At 34.3% G+C, this 17,019-nt stretch overlaps 1 protein-coding gene and 1 pseudogene across 2 annotated transcripts; both read left to right on the top strand.

Moving 5' to 3' along the window:
* Positions 1–1,787: 1,787 nt before the first annotated feature.
* On the top strand, positions 1,788–2,372 carry LOC145802713 (pectinesterase inhibitor-like). The gene has a single exon (XM_082895476.1). It carries the CDS (start codon positions 1,788–1,790, stop codon positions 2,370–2,372), a length of 585 nt encoding a protein of 194 aa, XP_082751602.1.
* Positions 2,373–15,865: 13,493 nt separating this feature from the next.
* On the top strand, positions 15,866–17,019 carry LOC145802921 (cysteine protease RD19A pseudogene; annotated as a pseudogene). The gene has a single exon (XR_014344700.1). The product of XR_014344700.1 is annotated as a cysteine protease RD19A pseudogene (transcript).

The raw sequence follows: 17,019 nt of genomic DNA on the forward strand, positions 1-17,019 counted from the left end.
CAATTTTAAGCAGAATATAACAATCCCAATCAAACAATCAAGACAAAGAGACATAACGATTTTACGTGAAAAAAACCACAATTGGACACCTCCAACTGTGATAAAAAAACCATGGGCAACAGCCACAAAACAATCCACTAAGAAGATTTAAAGGAATTACACAGGTATACTCTCAATTACCTAGCGAATCCACGCCTAATTGAACCAACCTCTATGTGCCTCTTCCAACCCGTCTTCACCTCAGAATTGTCTTTACGATGAGCCACCCCGGAATCCACCAAAGCTTCAGGCTCGAATTCTTCAGAATCCACCGAAGAACAACTCTCTCTTTTGTAGAACTTGTAAACCAAACAAAACCTTTGATGTATACTCTTTAGAACATGAGTTGAATACACAATCAAAACATCAAAGAAAACTCACAAAGTATCCCCAGATATAAACCCTAGAATCCAAAAAGAAGATCTGGAGTAGTGATCCTAAAATCTGACCCAACACGCGAATTTATAGAATCTGTCCCGCGATCTCCGCTCGAGCGCCCAACATCCCGCTCGAGCGGCTTCAGCAAAATATGCGCGTGATATAACAGAGGTCCGCTCGAGCGCTAGAGAACCCGCTCGAGCGCAAAATTACACATCTCAGTACTTTTACAGGCGACCAAAACTGCTGGAACCAGGAATTTTCCGCTCGAGCGCGGGTATGTCCGCTCGAGCGAACAGACAACTTGGAATGCATTTTTGCATTTTGCTTCGGGGGCGCTGCCCCTCGACCCCGCCGTGGCGCTGCCCCGGACCCGCCAAGGGGCGCTGCCCCCTCGACCCCCGCGAGCTGACCGGGCAGCTCGATCCCCGTCATAATCAGCGAAGTGGCAATCTTGAAAGCTTTGTCATCACAAACTTCTCTGAAAGGCACAATTCGGGTTGGATTCACATCTAAACACTCATAGCCTCACTGAAATAAAAGTGCGAAAATAAATACAACTGAAAGGAGTTTTGTCAAACGGGATTACCAAAAATAAAACCTAACACTACCTATGGACGTCAATAAATTTTATTTTTATTTATCGCAATCCAAAATGTTTCGCTTTAGACCTAAACGTTCAAGCATCAAGTCCAAACATCAGACTTTATAAGAAATGTGTCATCTACCAAATTAATCTTTGGTTTCAAAAACATGTGTTGTTTTCTATTTTTTTTTATGTGGTTTGAAAATTTATATTTACTTAGATGGTGACTCCCAATTACTTAATTATAGTGGGTTGTGGCAAGGAGTTCAAATTTACGGATTTTGTTTTATGGTGCTTAAACATAAAAATGACTGATTTAGGGGTGTAGGGGCGGTCACATTTTTTAAATTTTAAAAAAATCTCATATTATATTGATAATTAGTAAGATAATTTTCATGGTTTTTTTTTTCAAAAATTTTAAGAGACACATTTTGCTTCTTTAAGAAGAATTAGCAAAGGTTATTTGTTCTCTCACCCAATAAATAAATAAATAAATAAATAAGGAAATAAAAAATAGCAATATGCATATGAACAGTTCATCCTGTAACCGAGGTAATGCATTGAGAAGAAACTTATAAAGATGCAATAAATATATTAAATAAAATTTCAATTTCAAAATAAATTTTCTGTTAAAATACTAAATAGCAGTTCGTGAAACACAAGATCAAATGTTTTAATTGAGAGTCCCTTAAATTAAAAGTACTATATAAGAGTCTCTCCTACTTCCCATACTAGCCAAGAGGGAAGAACAAAAAAAAACAAATCCAGAAATAGAGAATTGAAAATGGCATCGTTTTTTGGTAGTTGTTCCATGCTAGTTTCTCTTGTATTCATGTTCATGTTGATTGGTCCCTCCTTTGCTAAACAACATACTAAGCTCAAGCAAATATGTTCTAAGACTATTGATCAGCATGAGTGCATAAAGCTTATGAAATCTGATTGGCGTGCTTCAGTTGCTGATATTCGTGGCCTAACTGAGATTGCAATTGACTTAGCATCCTCTAAGGCTAGGGACATTCTTGGGGTTCTTAATTCTCGTTATGATAACAGATATGATGCATGGAAGGACAGATACAACTCATTCACAGACCGATATGGCTCGTGTTACAAAAATTATCAGGATGCCATTAGAGACCTTGAGCAAACCAAGAAACTCTTCTATGATGGTGACTATAAGCGCATAGCAGTTAAAGTAAATGATGTTAAGGAAGAAGTTCGTGATTGCAAAAATCAATTTGAAAATTCAGTAAATTACTCATCTGACCGCAGAAGATGGAATAAGGAATTTGAAATTCTTTGCGATGTAATCAAGGTTTCTTCTAAGTCATTATATGACGATTCATATTCTTCATTTACCCGGCTTCCATGAATCCAAGACTTGGCAATCCTAAAAGGAATCGAGTATGAACTTGGAGCTTGAAATCATGGCTGTAGGTGAAATGTTTTGCACCTTTAGCAGTGGAGGTTTTTTTTTTTTTTTTTTCATTTGAGTTTGAAATGGATTTGAGAAGATTGAATCATATGGTACTAGTATTGAACTCAATTAATTAGGGTGTTGGCTATCATGATGAACTAATGAATCAAAGTTTTTATAAATATTAAATTATTAGATAACATTTTTTAATTAAAAGTTTAATTTAAAGACATTGCAAATATATAATTAGGTATACAAAATCACTCATGTAGTAGAACTTAAATTATATACGTGTTGAAAAATAACCTACTTAATGTTAGAGTGGGTTTCTTAAAATATAAAAAATTAATATTGTAACATGCTAAAATTCAATTTTGCTATGATTGAAATAGCATAATCTATTAGAGATGGTCTAATTTACCAATTTTCACACCGTATTAGGATTAAAAATTAAAGTGGAAATTTGATGAGAGAAAGAAAATGAAAGAGAAAAAAAAAATAAGCTTCTATTTTATTTCTTTTTTCTTTTTTCTTTTTTTTTTCTCCATAAATATTTTTTAAATCTTTAATTCAAACCTAACCTAATTTTGATTACTTTAGACCAGTATAGAAAGTGAGTTATAGCTCTCGTAAAAAAAAAAAAAATTTTGAAAAAGTGGGTTATAAAATTTGTTTTCTCTCTATTTCACTCCCCTCTAAACATATAATTAAGTAGAGAAGCTTATTACACTCCACCACTGTAACTATTGCCACCATCATCGTTGCTTTTACTTTTAAAAAAAAAAAAATGAATTTTTAATATGATAGACATATAGATTGGTATCTAAAAAATTAAAAAAAAAATACGTAAAATATTAAAAAAATTTACTAATTTACTAAAAAAAAAATTCAAAAATAAAAAACTCGATTTTCAAAAAATTAGAAAAAATTAGGTGATTATTTTCCCTAGGGTTCCCTTTGATTAGAAAGAAAATTTGGTTGAAAGTGAAAGTGAGAAAAAATGAAATTAAAAAAAAATAGAAAAGAAAATATATTTTCTTATAAATATTTGACTAAGATGAAAATTTTGTAAGAATAATATAGAAAAATTTAAGAGTTCAGTTATAGATAACTTACACATTCAATTTTTCTTAGGTTTTTTTTACAAGAAATTAAAAATTAATTATAATGTTAATATGAATTATATAAAAAATTAATCTTCTTTTATTTTTCACCACTTTCAAACTAAAGAAATTCATAATTGTATTTTATTTTTTTTCTCTTTCCCTTACTTTCTACCTATTTCATTCTATCATGTGTCAATAATTTTTTTTTTCGGAAGTTTAAATTGAACGAGTAAAAATCCTAAACGATGAAGGAAAAGTTATAAGCTCATAAATTATAATTTTTTTATTTCATTCTATTATGTGCCAATAAACTCATAAAAAAAAATTTCCTATTGTGGTAAAAGAAAAGTTATGTTGTGCACTACTAAACGATGCATAATATATACACCTTATTACAAAATATGTAATTTTATTACAAAAATACATAATATCAATCATAAAATATGTAATCTGATCATAAATTGATAAATTTTTACAACTTAAACCATAAAATTTTGAACATTTTATTATATCAATTTGTGATAAGATTATGCATTTTATAATTAATGATACATAATTTTATGATAAAATTATAATTTTTTTATAATAGCATGAATATGGTATGCACCCGAAGGATCTCCCGTAACCAAAAAACCAAAAAGTTTGTGACATCACTCTCATTATTTTTTGTACGAAAAAATTGGTCATAAATCCAATTTATAGAAGGTATAAAACATTAGATCCAGTGAATATTTTTTATTAGTGAGAGGTTCATTCTTTGTGAAATAGTTTGGTAAGAAATCATTTTATTTGTTTTGAAAGAAATTTTGTTTCCAATTTTACCTCTTAATTTATTTGTTGACTTTTGTTGACTATTTGTTCAAATTTTTTCTTATCTGTTCAAAATTTTTCCTATCCATTCAAATTTGTTCCCTATCTGTTCAATTTGTCCCCTATCTGTTCAATTTTTTTAACTATCTGTTCAATTTTCCCTACTATTCAATTTTTTACTATTTGTTGAATTTTACTACTTGATCTGATGAATTTTTACAACTATCTTGTAACGCCCTCAAAAAAGTACATAAATCAATCATTCACAAGATCTATAGACATAATAGAAATGTTATATTTTCATTCATCAAAGTTAAATATTGCAAGAGATATTACATGCATTACACTTTCACAAATGATCATCCTGAAGCTATAGCATGTAACTCTGAAGGTTAACAACAGAATAAGTACCCTACGGGGTTACATCTTTCTAAGATTTTACTTGGTTACAACAAAAGAAGAGTCCTAACTCTATTCATATAAAGCCCTTGGCTTGAATAAACATTCAGCACAAAAACAAAATCACAAAAGTGGAGCCTTCAGCCCCTAAGCCTCCCAAGCTATGCCTTTGGAGGCAGCATGTCACCTGTACTTGAAAATGGTTTCCCAAGTAGGGTGAGTCAAAGCCCAGTAGAGATATACTAAACAATATATGAGAATTAACTAAAATATCAGCATCAGATAAATGTACAACATTCTTAACCAATACATATTCTTTTCAAGGTCATTCAACATAGATAGCCAATATCTCAATTCATTTCTATTCTTCCATTCCGGGTAAATCAATTAACCAAATTCATTATTATCAAAGCAACCAATAGAAGATTACAACTCAGTGATTCACAATTCATTACATCCATCAATCCAACACTTCTATTTCTTGCCATTTTGCGGAACCACGTCCGAGGGAATCGGCACCCATAAATATATAAGATTTCAGGATTTTCACCCTGGACATTCCGACCAACTTAATTATCAATGGAGTCCATCCCCTATCTCATTCCAAACAATGGAGTACATCCCCTATCTCCTCACAAACAAAGATATATATACAACGTATTTAAACACTTTATCATATACACTGACCAATCAAAACACATATTTAATGGTTTAATCAAACCGTCATATTCAATGACATAATTCAATTGATTAGTTTCAATCATCCTAATCCTCATACAGTTTCTACAACAATCATAGCTATCCTCCACCGATAGTCCAAAATAGATATATCTAAACAAATAAAAAAATCTATCAATAGATAATTTATCAAATTCCATAGGTGTGTGATTTATCAAACCAAACTACACCATTCAATCACATTTTCCCCAATTTCATAATTCCCAAACTAATTTTATTATTTACATAAATAGTTATTTCAACTCAACTTAGGGAAAAATTTTCCCTTTTTCCAAAATATCAACCCATAGGTCCAAATCTCACCAGTTCAACAATAAAGAACCTCATACACAAACCCCCAAGGTTACTTTGTAAATCAACATGAAAAATCCCCTTTAGTTTAGAACCCAAACCTTAACTTTTACCAAAATCTTCCCAAACCTCACAATTTATACAAAATGACAAATATCTAGGTTAAAGCTCATATTAAAGAGTAGAATATCCCTACCTCAAGCTTAGATAAGAGAGAAGAGAGAAAGGTCAAAATTTGATGGTGACAAAACCATGTTTTGCCCTGATCAAAACGAAGCTCTTCACAAGCTCTACACTTTATCTCAAATGAGCAAGGTGAAAAGATCAATCTAGGTGAGTAGATCTAGAGATTTAAGTGAAAAAGTTTGGGTTTTAGAGAGAAAAGAGAGAGATCACGGTTTAAGAGGAAAAAGGGAAGGAAAATCATGGGAGAAAAAAATGGTTTGGGCCTATTTATAGAAGTGAGGAAAAGCCCTAAGGTCAAATAAAATAATAGGCCCAAAAACCCCCTTAGATAGGGTCCATTCGGACCTCAAAAATCTAAAAAAAAACACACAGGGGTCGACCCTTCAGGCATGGGGATCGACCCTTTAGGTAGAAAAGATAATCTGCATAAGCAAGGGGGGTCGACCCTTAAACAGGATAGGGTCGACCCTATTTTCCAGCAACTAACACATAGACATAAGAGGGTTGACCCCCTCAAGTTTGGTGTCTACCCTATTTTCCAGCAACTAACACACAAACATAAGAGGGTCGACCCTCTCCAATTTGGTGTCTACCCTATTTTCCAGTAACACTTCCCGAAACTTCACCAATAGGTAAGGGTCGACCCTTAGAAAGGCTGGTGTCGACCTTAGAATAGAATTTCTAAGTCTCCAAGGAACTTTTGATAAGAATAAGTGTGAACAACCAAACCCAACAAGTTTAAATCAGATTATACTCCTCTAAAACTAACGTACAACAACACCAAAGATTTTCAAAACAAAAATAAAGGATTCGAATACACTTCCCCAAAAGCTTTGAAAGATACAAGTGCTACATATCTATTCAAAAAAATTTCTATACAAATTTTCTACCTAAACTTTTTAACTATTAATTTCTTTTTATTTTTTTTATTTTTTTTTTCGTTTGTCTGCTGAAATTCTTATTTATCCAATTTTTTTAATATTTTTTCTTATTTTTTTTTATTTTTTTACTGTATGTTCAATTTATCAAACATATTTTTTTTTATTTCAACATATCTATTCAATTTTTTGAATATATCAGAACATTTTATCTATTAAAATATCAGATCAATTTTAAACAAATCAGAGCCACATGAGGTCCCTTATATGTTTAAATCTAACTGTTATAATCCCTATCTGGTGCAATTTGTTTGTCATTATCATCAACAACAACAATAATAATAATAATCAACAACTAAAAAAAATTGGTATCTGTTCACCAGATCTACCATAACAACAACAACAATAATAATCAACAAAAAAAGAAAAAAAAAAAAAAAGAGAGATCTAGAAGAGAAAGAGAGAGAGAGAGAGAGAGAGAGAGAAGAGATCATTGTGACGACCCTAGAACGTATAATATCTAGTATTTAATTAATTAAGGAGATTTGAATTTTAATTACCCATTATTCTTGATTTAATTTGGGGTTTATAAGAATTATTCAATCTAATTTGTATATGATTTGGTTGATGATTTATTTTGGAATTAAAAATTGTGTTAGGTTTTTATTCTTGGCAACCCCGTTTGACAAAACTCCTTTAAGTTGTATTTGTTTTTGCACTTTTTATTTCAGTGAGGCTATGAGTGTTTAGATGAGAATCCAACCCGAATTGTGCCTTGCAGAGAAGTTTGTGATGTTAATATTTTCAAGATTGCCACTTCGCTGATTATGACGGGGATCGAGCTGCCCGGTCAGCTCACGGGGGTCCAGGGGGCAGCACCCTCGAAGCAAAATATAAAAATGCATTCAAAGTTGCCTGTCCGCTCGAGCGGAGAATGCTGGATTTCAGAAGTTTGTTCGCCTGCAAAAATACTGGATGTTGTTTTTTCCCGCTCAAGCGAAACTTTCCGCGCTCGAGCGTAGGTCTGCTCGAGCGGCCAATCCAACGCTCGAGCGAAGATCGCGAGATAGTTTTCTATAAATACGTGTTTCAATCCAAATCTAGGATTACTTCTCCAGATCTTCTTTTTGGGTTCTAGGGTTCATATTTGGGAATATTTTGCTAGCTTTCTTTGATGTTTTGATTGAGTATTCAACTCATGGTTTAAAGAGTATACATCAAAGGATTATTTGTTTGTTCTACACAAAAGAAAGAGTTGTTCTTCGGTGGATTTTGAAGGATTCGAGCCTAAAGCTTTGGTGGATTCCGGAGTGGCTCATCGTCAAGACAATTCCGAGGTGAAGACGGGGTTGGAAGAGGCACATAGAGGTTGGTTCAATTCGGGCGTGGATTCTCTAGGTAATTGAGAGTATACCTGTGTAACTCCTTTATATCTTCTTAGTGGATTGTTTTGTGGTTGTTGCCGTGATTTTTTATCACAATTGGAGGTGTCCAATTGTGGTTTTTCCACGTAAAATTGTTGTGTCGATCTGTCTTGATTGTTTGATTGGGATTGTTATATACTGCTTAAAATTGATACATAATCACAAATCAACATCTAGGGAATTTCTAGATTTTTCAAATTGAAACTCTAAATGGCGTAAGAAAGTATAATTTGTGAATTGAATTATTTTAATTCGAGTATCAGACCATATAGGAGTTTAATAGATACTCTATTCAGATTTATAAAATTGAGATTTGATTAATTATGTCTGAATTGGAGTTAATTAAGTTATGAGGATTGAGAATTAAGATTATTAAGAATTAAATTTATTTATGAGATGTTCAATTGAATATGTAATTTATTGACAGAAATCTTGAGTTGATCTGAAATTGAAGGCCTTAATGATATGAGAAGCCAAAATTGATGATGAAAATAAGTTTAATTTCATATTTGGAGCCTTCTGAAAGTTTGATTAAAAATCTAGAATAGAATGCCCATTCTAGCTTTGCATTCTCTTTCCCTTGTTTGGTATGCCTTAACAAAATGTGGGAATACTTGTTTTTTCTTCCAACCTAAGGAATAATCATTCCATTTCATCATGGAATTACCATAATTATTTTTTTGTCGGCACTTAAAAAAAATTATTATTTAGGTACTACCAACATTCTGTTCTCCTACCACCGTATCGCCATTGCCACTGCCATTATATTGCTACCATAACCATCACTACCACCACCACCACCACCACCATAGTCATAGCCACAACCACCACACCACCATATTACCATTACTATACTACCGATGTCGCCACTACTACTATCACCACTACAGTTGGCCGCTACAACCGTCGTCACCGTCACCGTCACCACTACCGCCACTACCACCACCATCGCAACGACAACACCACCTTACTACCATCACTAAGGCCACAACAATCTACTACCGCTATCCTACTATCATTTCTATCACCACTACAGATGCCATCACTATTGCCATCGCTGCTACCACCACCACTACTATAACTCACACCATCACTTTCACAACTATTAATATTATCATGATCTATATAAAATTTTAATTTATTTGTTACTAGCTTATTACAAAAATAAATAAATAAATATTTATTCCATTTCATGAGTTTAATAGGTATAACCAACACATGAGAATGAGAATTATCATCTTATTCATATGTCATTCCATATTGGCAACCAACCAATCTAATGAGAATGGACATTCCATTCCATTCAACCTTATATTCCATTTTTACTTTTATTCCATTCCCACTTCATTTCATTCTATCGTACCAAACATGCTAATTCTTAAAGTAGAAAAGAGAAACCTCAAATACGGAGGGTCTTGGACAGAACTTATGCAAGCTCATTTATATTGCTCGAGATATAAATGGATGTGCAGATCAAATAGCTAAGTAGGTCATTCAATGAGACGCGCAGCTAAAAATAGTTAAGGTGTCGTCATCTCATTTGAAACAACTCCTTGTTCAAGAGCCTCCAGATTGGAGAGTTTTTTAGTTCTTCCTTAGCTTAGGCCTCTATCTTACATAAGAAGAAATATATATATATATATATATTATATAAATTCTTAAAGTAGAAAACAAAATCTAAAAAAAAGGGGAAAAATAATAGACTTGTCCTATTCACACTACAACATTATGTTGATACCATCCCTGAGATCAGAGCTCAAATAAATACTAGACTTGCTATTACTGTGAAAAGCAAAATGAGCCCTATTTTGTCCAAAGTTCCAAATTTCTCAACATGAACATAATATAATTCTTTCTTATTCTTCTTTTTTTTTTCTTTTTTGTTAGCAGCTCTATTTTTAAAAGTAGTCCCATTTTGAAAAAAGGTTCCAAACTCTCAAAATATTAGCATAATATAATTCTTTTCTATTAGCAATTTTATTTTTTTAGAAGGTTTACTTAAAAAAGGCTCCCATCCCACCCAAAAAAGGACATAGTAATAATTTTTTAATGATTGTTGTTTTGTAAAAATTTTAATTTATTTTTTACGACAAGTAATCTCGCCAGGGCAAGACCACGGTGAATCTAAAGTAAATCTTAAATACCTATAATCACTCGCAAACAATATATACTGGTTAAGTCCCTAATGAGAATTGAATCCAAATTGTCCAGATTTAGGATCAGGAGTCACTGCTGTGCGGTTTGTAGGGGTGAGCATGGTCCGGATTGGACCGGATTGGGATAAAACTAAGACCAATCCGTTATCTACAGTTCTTGAAAAATTGGAACCAATCCAATCCGTTTAAATCATGGAACCAATCCGAACCAATCCATTTAAATACGGATTGGATCGGTTTAGGACCACGAATTCACATAATTAAATAACAAAAAAATATATATAACACTTTAATTTCATAAAAATATAAACATAGCGCTATATTAGTTCCACAATAGCAACATATATTTCTATAATAGTGACATATTGTTCTAGAATTTAAACAACCATAAGAAAACTAGTTTCACCATAAATATTTAGACCATTACAAATTAAAATTAAAAACTAACAAACAAAAGTAATAAAAGAAGATGTTATACGGTTTTAGGTTTGAGTTTAGATTTTATATAGAATAAGAGAATATACTATGGGGGAGGATATATAATAAAAATATATACTATTTGTATACAGTCCGGATCGGTTCAAATCCGAAACCATGGGGTTCAATCCGGAACCAATCCGTGTACTACGGATTTTTAAATCTTCAATCCGGAACCGAACCGCGGATTCAAAAAATCAATCCAAACCTATCGGATTGGACTGGACTGGATCGGATTATGGATTTCACGGATTCCTTGCTCACCCCTAGCGGTTTGCACATCAGTGACTATTGTGCGGCTCATGGGAATTATTTCGGATTTTATTTTTATCATTTGAACCGTACAATTTTTATAGAACATTGAGTAGAACATACCTGTCAAAAATAAAGTTGATCGGATATTGATAGCCCTTCATCAATTCACATTTGTATTTATTTTAATACTTTAAATCACAATTGTTATTTATTTTTATATATACAAATGTGAGTGAATGAAAAGGTTAACAATATCCGATTAATTTGATTGTTTGGAGGTATGTTCTACTCGATGTACTTTAAAATGTGAACGATTCGGATCATCAAAATAAGCCCCAAAATGAGCCCATTTGACTGCACAACAATGGCTGCTATGCAAGGGGCACAGCAGCCACCGCAAGTCCCTAGATTTATAGTTCATCCCAATCCAACTCCTTCACAACTATGCTACCTATGGAAGTCAATAAATTTTATTTTTATGTATCGCAATCCAAAATATTTCGCTTTAGACCTAAATGTTCAAGCATCAAGTTCAAACATCAGACTTTATAAGAAATGTGTCATCTACCAAATTAATCTTTGGTTGAAAAAACATGTGTTTTTCTATTTTTTTTATATGCACTACTACAAAAATAGTTACAGATCACACTTTGAAAAAAATATATATCTCACCTTTATTGGAAGTGTGATAAAAAAAAATTAGATTGATATTTTTATCACTTAATTTGATTGAGTGTGATAATATTTATTTTTTATTTCACTTTTCAATTAAGTATGATTATATATATATATATATATATTTTAATCACACTTTCTAATTAAAATGTAATTATATATACACTACTACTTTTCAATCACACTTTTTAAATAAGTGTGATTATAAATATATTTTTTAATCACACATTTTAATTAAAGTGTGATCATTGATATATTTTTTAATCACACATTCTAATTAAAGTGTAATTATATATACACTACTACTTTTTAATCACACTTTTTAAATGAGTGTGATTATATATATATTTTTTAATCACACATTCTAATTAAAATGTGATTATTTATATATTTTTTAATCACACGTTCTAATTAAAGTGTGATTATATATATATTACTACTTTTTAATCACACTCCCTAAATAGGTGTGATTGTATAAAATATTTCAATTTGATTTTTATATAAAATATACAATTCCCAAATTCACGCCTCTATTCTACACCTATGAAGGACAGAGGACGACTCTTTCTATTCCCAACAAGATTGAATTTCACAAACACACGGGTCTCTTCTCCTCACTACAACAAAATTGGGTTTTCACGGATTCACATTAACGACATATAGTAAATGCAAGCCGTGGTAAAAGAAAATATCTCACTTTTAATGTAAGTGTGATAAAAAAAAATTGATTGATATTTTAATCACACTTGATTTGATTGAGTGTGATAACATTTTTTTTAATGTCACTTTTTAATTAAGTATGATTATATATCTATTTTTTAATCATACCTTTTAATTATCATGTGATTATATTTATTTTTATATCACTTCCAATTAAGTGTCATTATATATAATATTTATTTTTAATCATACTTTTTAAATCAGTGTGATTATATATATTTTAATCGCATTCCCTAAATAGGTGTGATTGTATAAAATATATCGATTTCATTTTATTTTAATCACACTTTTTAGATAAGTGTGATTATATATATATTTTAATCACACTCTCTAAATAGGTGTGATTGTATAAAATATTTCAATTTCATTTTTATATAAAATCCGATTCCCAAGTTGGCGCCTATTCTGTACCACTATTGAGAGCAAATGACTCTCGCCTTTCCCAACAAGATTGAATCTCTTCTCCTTGCTAAAACGAAGCCCTTCATTTTCTTCATCACAGCTCCGAACCACCATTGAAGTTACTCACTCAAACCACCATTGAAGTTTGTCTTTTGACATAAAAAATCTCTTGAAATTTCTGGTGAGTCCTCTATTTTTTATGCCCCTTTTGTGTGTATTTCTATTGGTATAGTAGAATCACAAATTTTGCAAATTTTTCTTCACTGTATGTGTATTTATCCTCTTGTGGTATTGGATATGGATGTGTATTGTATTTGATTGGCCTTTTAACTTCTTGGGTGTATATTCTGTCATTGTATTTGTATGTATGCTAAGGATGTGCATTTGGTTGGCCTTCTATCTATTTTGGAATTTTCTTTTCTGTTCTGCAAGATGGTATTTTGTTCCCATCGGTTCTTAATTATAGAAACTTGCTATGCTTGGATCATTTGAAAGTTGTTATCCTTTCCTTCTTGAACCATACGAATGATGATTGTCACTCTCTGCAACCAGTGGTTGAGTGCCAAAATAGTGAAACTCATTACTCTATTGGCCTCTGTTAAGTGTCATTATATATATTTATTTTATAAATTTTCCTTTTCACCAAAGTAAAATTAAAATAAAAAAGGTTTGTTGTATCAACTTATCCATGTCATTTGTATCAGTGGGTGTCCTGTGTCCAAACACATGCAGCATTGCATTTAACATTGAAGTTCCAGATTAGCTGGTCAGACTAGTGAACCAGAAATTCCCATTCAAATTGGATGTGTTTTACATGGCTAAAAAGGGTAGACAGAGTCATGTTTTTCTTTCTCTATTTTTTTCTAGTTTGGAAGGTAATAAGTTCTGAATGTTAATTTTTGCAAACACGACCAATATCACTACTCCTAGTACTAGCAGAACAGGGCTTAGTTGAGTTAAGTAAGTTATGCTACTACTATTTTTATTCATCATCACTAAAAATGTAAAAAAGACAACCATTCATAAAGGCCATGACAGAAAATAAATAAATAAATAAATAAAAACTTAGGAAACTCATAAAAATAAGAGTATGGTACAATAAATGCATCTTCCAATGTGATCTTAAGCTAGATATTGCACAAGATAGGGAGCTCACTTTGTATAAATAGAATGCAATTCCCAGAAACACAACATAGGGAGCTCACTTGTCAAAGTGAGAATTGCATTATGGACCAAAGCATCATACACAGGATTGCCCTTCTCAATGAATGACATTATGTAAAATATTGATGTATATTATTGATTGATTTATTGATTGATGATTTATATTACAATGATTCATGATTCCTATATATAGAAGAGGGTGAGTGTGTAGTAGGTGAGGAGTAGGTGGAGAGTAGGTGAAGTAGGTGAGTGTGTAGTAGGTGGTAGTGGTAGGTGTGTAGTAGGTGAATTTTAACAGCCCCCCGCAAACTCAAGGGGGATAGGAACGAACCAACTTGAGTTTGGAGAGAGTTACAAAACAAGAAAATACATAAAAATAAAAGAGGATAGGTGACACTGTATGGGCGTGTCAGACCATTGGTGAAGACACTGGATGGTGGTGTCATAACGTTGTAGAGGACATTGTATGGGGGTGTCATAACGTTGTAGAGGACACTGTATGGGGGTGTCATAACGGTGTAGAGGACACTGGATGGCAGTGTCAGACCGATGTAGAAGACAGTTTATGGGGTCATGTCGGATCGTTGTAGCAGACAATGTTGTGACAGTTGTTGTGACAGTTTACGGAGTCTTGCTGGACCCTTGTAGAAACTAACCAGAATCAATGTCGGGACAGTTTACAGAGTCTTGTCGGACCCATGAAGGAGCTAACCGGAATCAATGTCGGGACAGTTTACAGAGTCTTGTCAGACCCATGAAGGAGCTAACCGGAATCAATGTCAGGACAGTTTACAGAGTCTTGTCGGACCCCTAAAAAGTCGCACCCTCAAAAGGTGTGCCCAATCTTTCAAAAGGCGTGCCATCAAAAGGCGTGCCCAATCCATAAAAAGGCGTGCCAGATATGATGACGAGGCACGTGAGTGCCTTGGCTGGCGCGCCCGTTTGTCGTCTGGCGTCAAGTGGCGCGCGATACGCGTGGCTGCCTCGGCTATTTAACCAAGACGGAGGCTGAGGCTGAGGCAGAAGCTGAGACAGAAAAACGGAGAGAAACCTCTGAAAAGTTCTTCGTTTTGCTGAGAAAGATACTCTGTAACACTCTGTTGCCCAGAAAAATGGCTTCTTCGTCCCGTAGTCTGCTCACTCTCTTTCCAGACCTCAACGAGTCCACAAGAGAAATAACTGGTGCGGTGGCCCCTGAACCTCAACCAAGCGCCCCAGGGTTTGCTCCGTTGAACTTTCCGATGCGGTCTGTGGAGCAAAAAATGGCAGGGCAAACAGATATTGAAGCCAATCAATAGACACTGAAGTCATGTGTGGAGACCATGACTGCGGTCACAAACTTGTCACACCGGCTGCAGAGTAGGACAAATGAGGTGCAGCATTTAAACGCCCAACTGGCTCTGCTCCAACGCATGTATAAGGATGCGCGAGCAGAGATAAGTGTGCTAGAGGCGGAAAACAAGGAGCTGAAGCGGAAGGCCACTGTGATGTTTCGATTTGGAGGTCCGCTATATGCTGCAGTGGAGGAGCAGGGAGGAGGCAACGTGCTTGGTGGTCTAGGAAACACAGAGGCAACACCGTCAAGGGCCGTCCAAGACGGAGGCAAGAAGAAGAGACCGGCAACAGAGTAGAGAAGAAAAAATGCCACTGTTGTGGTTGGTTGTTGTGGTGTGTTTTTTTTTTTTTGTGTAAAATTGTGCTCGGGGTGATCCCTGAGATGAATAAAATATTGGTTGTTGTGCAAATTTGAAATGTTTGAGGTTTTTTTTTTTGTTTTTTTTTTGGTGGGAAGAATAATAAGAATAATAAAAAAATAATAATAAGAAAAAGGTATTAATGGAAAAGCATGCGCTGGTGGGTGGAATAAAAAAAAATGGGTGGAATAAGGAATCATAAAGTGCATGTGGGGCGGTGGGTTGGAAATTATTTTAAAAAAAAAAAAGGAGAGAGAAAGTTGGGGACAAAAGTGGATGTAAATAGTAAAAGAAAAAGAAAGGAAAGAAGCAAAAGGCAGCAATGGAGTATCTGGAGAAGAGAGAATGCGAGTATGATCTCAAGACTTCTGTAGACTTTTACAAGGAAGGGAGAGAGAGACAATGCCCGAGAGAGAGAGAGAGAGAGATGGGTTGAGAGAGAGAGAGATTCGGACGGCGCCACCATGGAGGAGCACGATCACAGGTTCTCGATCTTCAAGTCTAACCTACACCGGGCTCACCGCCACCAGCAGCTCGACCCCACGGCGGTCCACGGCGTCACTCAGTTCTCCGATCTGTCTCCGGCGGAGTTTCGCCAACAACACCTCGGCTTGAGGAGGCGCCTCAAGCTTCCATCCGACGCTAACAAGGCTCCGATCCTTCCGACAAATGATCTCCCGACAGATTTCGATTGGAGAGATCACGGAGCCGTCGTGCCCGTAAAGAATCAGGGTTCTTGTGGATCATGCTGGTCGTTTAGTGCCACTGGGGCCTTGGAGGGTGCGAATTTCCTTGCAACAAGGAAGCTTGTGAGCCTTAGCGAGCAACAACTTGTGGATTGTGACCATGAGTGTGATCCAGAGGAAGCTGATTCTTGCGACTCTGGTTGCAATGGTGGGCTGATGAATAGTGCCTTTGAGTACACACTCAAAGCTGGTGGACTTATGCGAGAAGAGGACTCTCCTTACACCGGTACTGATCGTGGAACCTGCAAATTTGACAAGACCAAGATTGCTGCTTCAGTAGCTAACTTTAGTGTCATGGATACAAAGATCTGAACACACAGAGGATCTTGTTGGAAGATACAGCGGAGTGAAGGTATGTGTAGAGGTCCGGCGGGCGGCCAAGGCGAGACTGCCGCCCGCCGGTGAAGTAGAATGACTAGGTTGTTAACCTCGCTCTGATACCATGTAAAATATTGATGTATATTATTGATTGATTTATTGA

This window comes from Camellia sinensis, chromosome 11 (genome assembly GCF_055761805.1).
Source record: "Camellia sinensis isolate YWXY chromosome 11, ASM5576180v1, whole genome shotgun sequence".
NCBI lineage: Eukaryota > Viridiplantae > Streptophyta > Magnoliopsida > Ericales > Theaceae > Camellia > Camellia sinensis.

Bases quoted from the DNA above. Each gene is read 5' to 3' on its own strand.
- LOC145802713 (XM_082895476.1), top strand. From the start codon at position 1,788: ATGGCATCGTTTTTTGGTAGTTGTTCCATGCTAGTTTCTCTTGTATTC.